The sequence below is a fragment of the Mesitornis unicolor genome, unplaced genomic scaffold, assembly GCF_000695765.1.
Source record: "Mesitornis unicolor isolate BGI_N332 unplaced genomic scaffold, ASM69576v1 scaffold21084, whole genome shotgun sequence".
In the NCBI taxonomy this organism is placed as follows: Eukaryota; Metazoa; Chordata; class Aves; order Mesitornithiformes; family Mesitornithidae; genus Mesitornis; species Mesitornis unicolor.
Window position 1 is genome coordinate 56,260 of NW_010179666.1, and position 719 is coordinate 56,978.

At 59.8% G+C, this 719-nt stretch overlaps 1 protein-coding gene across 2 annotated transcripts in view; it reads right to left on the bottom strand.

Annotated features, from left to right (window-relative positions):
- The window catches only part of SALL3 (spalt-like transcription factor 3), a 19,466-nt gene extending 18,851 nt beyond the window's left edge, over positions 1–615 (bottom strand). For both annotated transcript variants that reach the window (XM_010182866.1, XM_010182864.1), the window contains exon 1: positions 537–615. In XM_010182866.1, the coding sequence (XP_010181168.1) occupies positions 537–615 (79 nt within the window). The remainder of the gene's footprint in view (positions 1–536) is intronic.
- Positions 616–719: the final 104 nt, after the last annotated feature.

Here is a 719-nt window from a genome sequence, read left to right on the forward strand (position 1 = left end):
CCCCTCTCGGTCCTCGCAGCCCCGGGCAGGGCCCCCCGGCCCCGGCCACTCCAACTTTCCTATCGGCAAGATGAGTGGAACATGGCTCCTGCCCACCCTGAGCCTCCACCGGAGGAGAAAAAAAGAGGTACGCTCCAAAAAAAAAACAGAGCGAGGGAGCGCAACAGAGAGGAGGAAGAGGAGGAGGCAGGCGCTGTACTGGAGTGCCCGCTCACGCAGCTGCCCGAGCTCTTGTGAGCAGGGCGAGAGGGCCGAGGGCCGCCGCCGCGCCCGACCACGATAAAAGCGCTGTGGAGGCCGGGAGGGAGCTGCAGGGAGAGATGGGGGGTCGGGGGGGGGGCTGCAGAAACTTGGCTAAACTGCGAACTTAGCAGTTCCGCTGCCTCTTCCTTCCCCCAGCTGCTCTAATTCCCATTCTCCCGCTGCAGAGTAATTGCGCTCCCATGTTCACCATCACCATAAATCCACCTATCTCCATTCGAAACACTCACAAAAGGAGAGAGAGAGAAGGAGAAAGAGATGCCGGGAGTCCTTACCGTGCTCAGAAACTACCTCTGCTTGCAGCTCTTCGTCCGATTTGAGATGCTGGGGTTTCGCTTGCTTTCGACGAGACATGCTGCTAACTGAGCCGTCTGGACTCTGCTTTTTGCAGAGGCATCAGCGACGTGGAGGTGGAAAGGGGGGAGGAATTGGGAAGCAGGGAAGGGGGGGTATGGGGG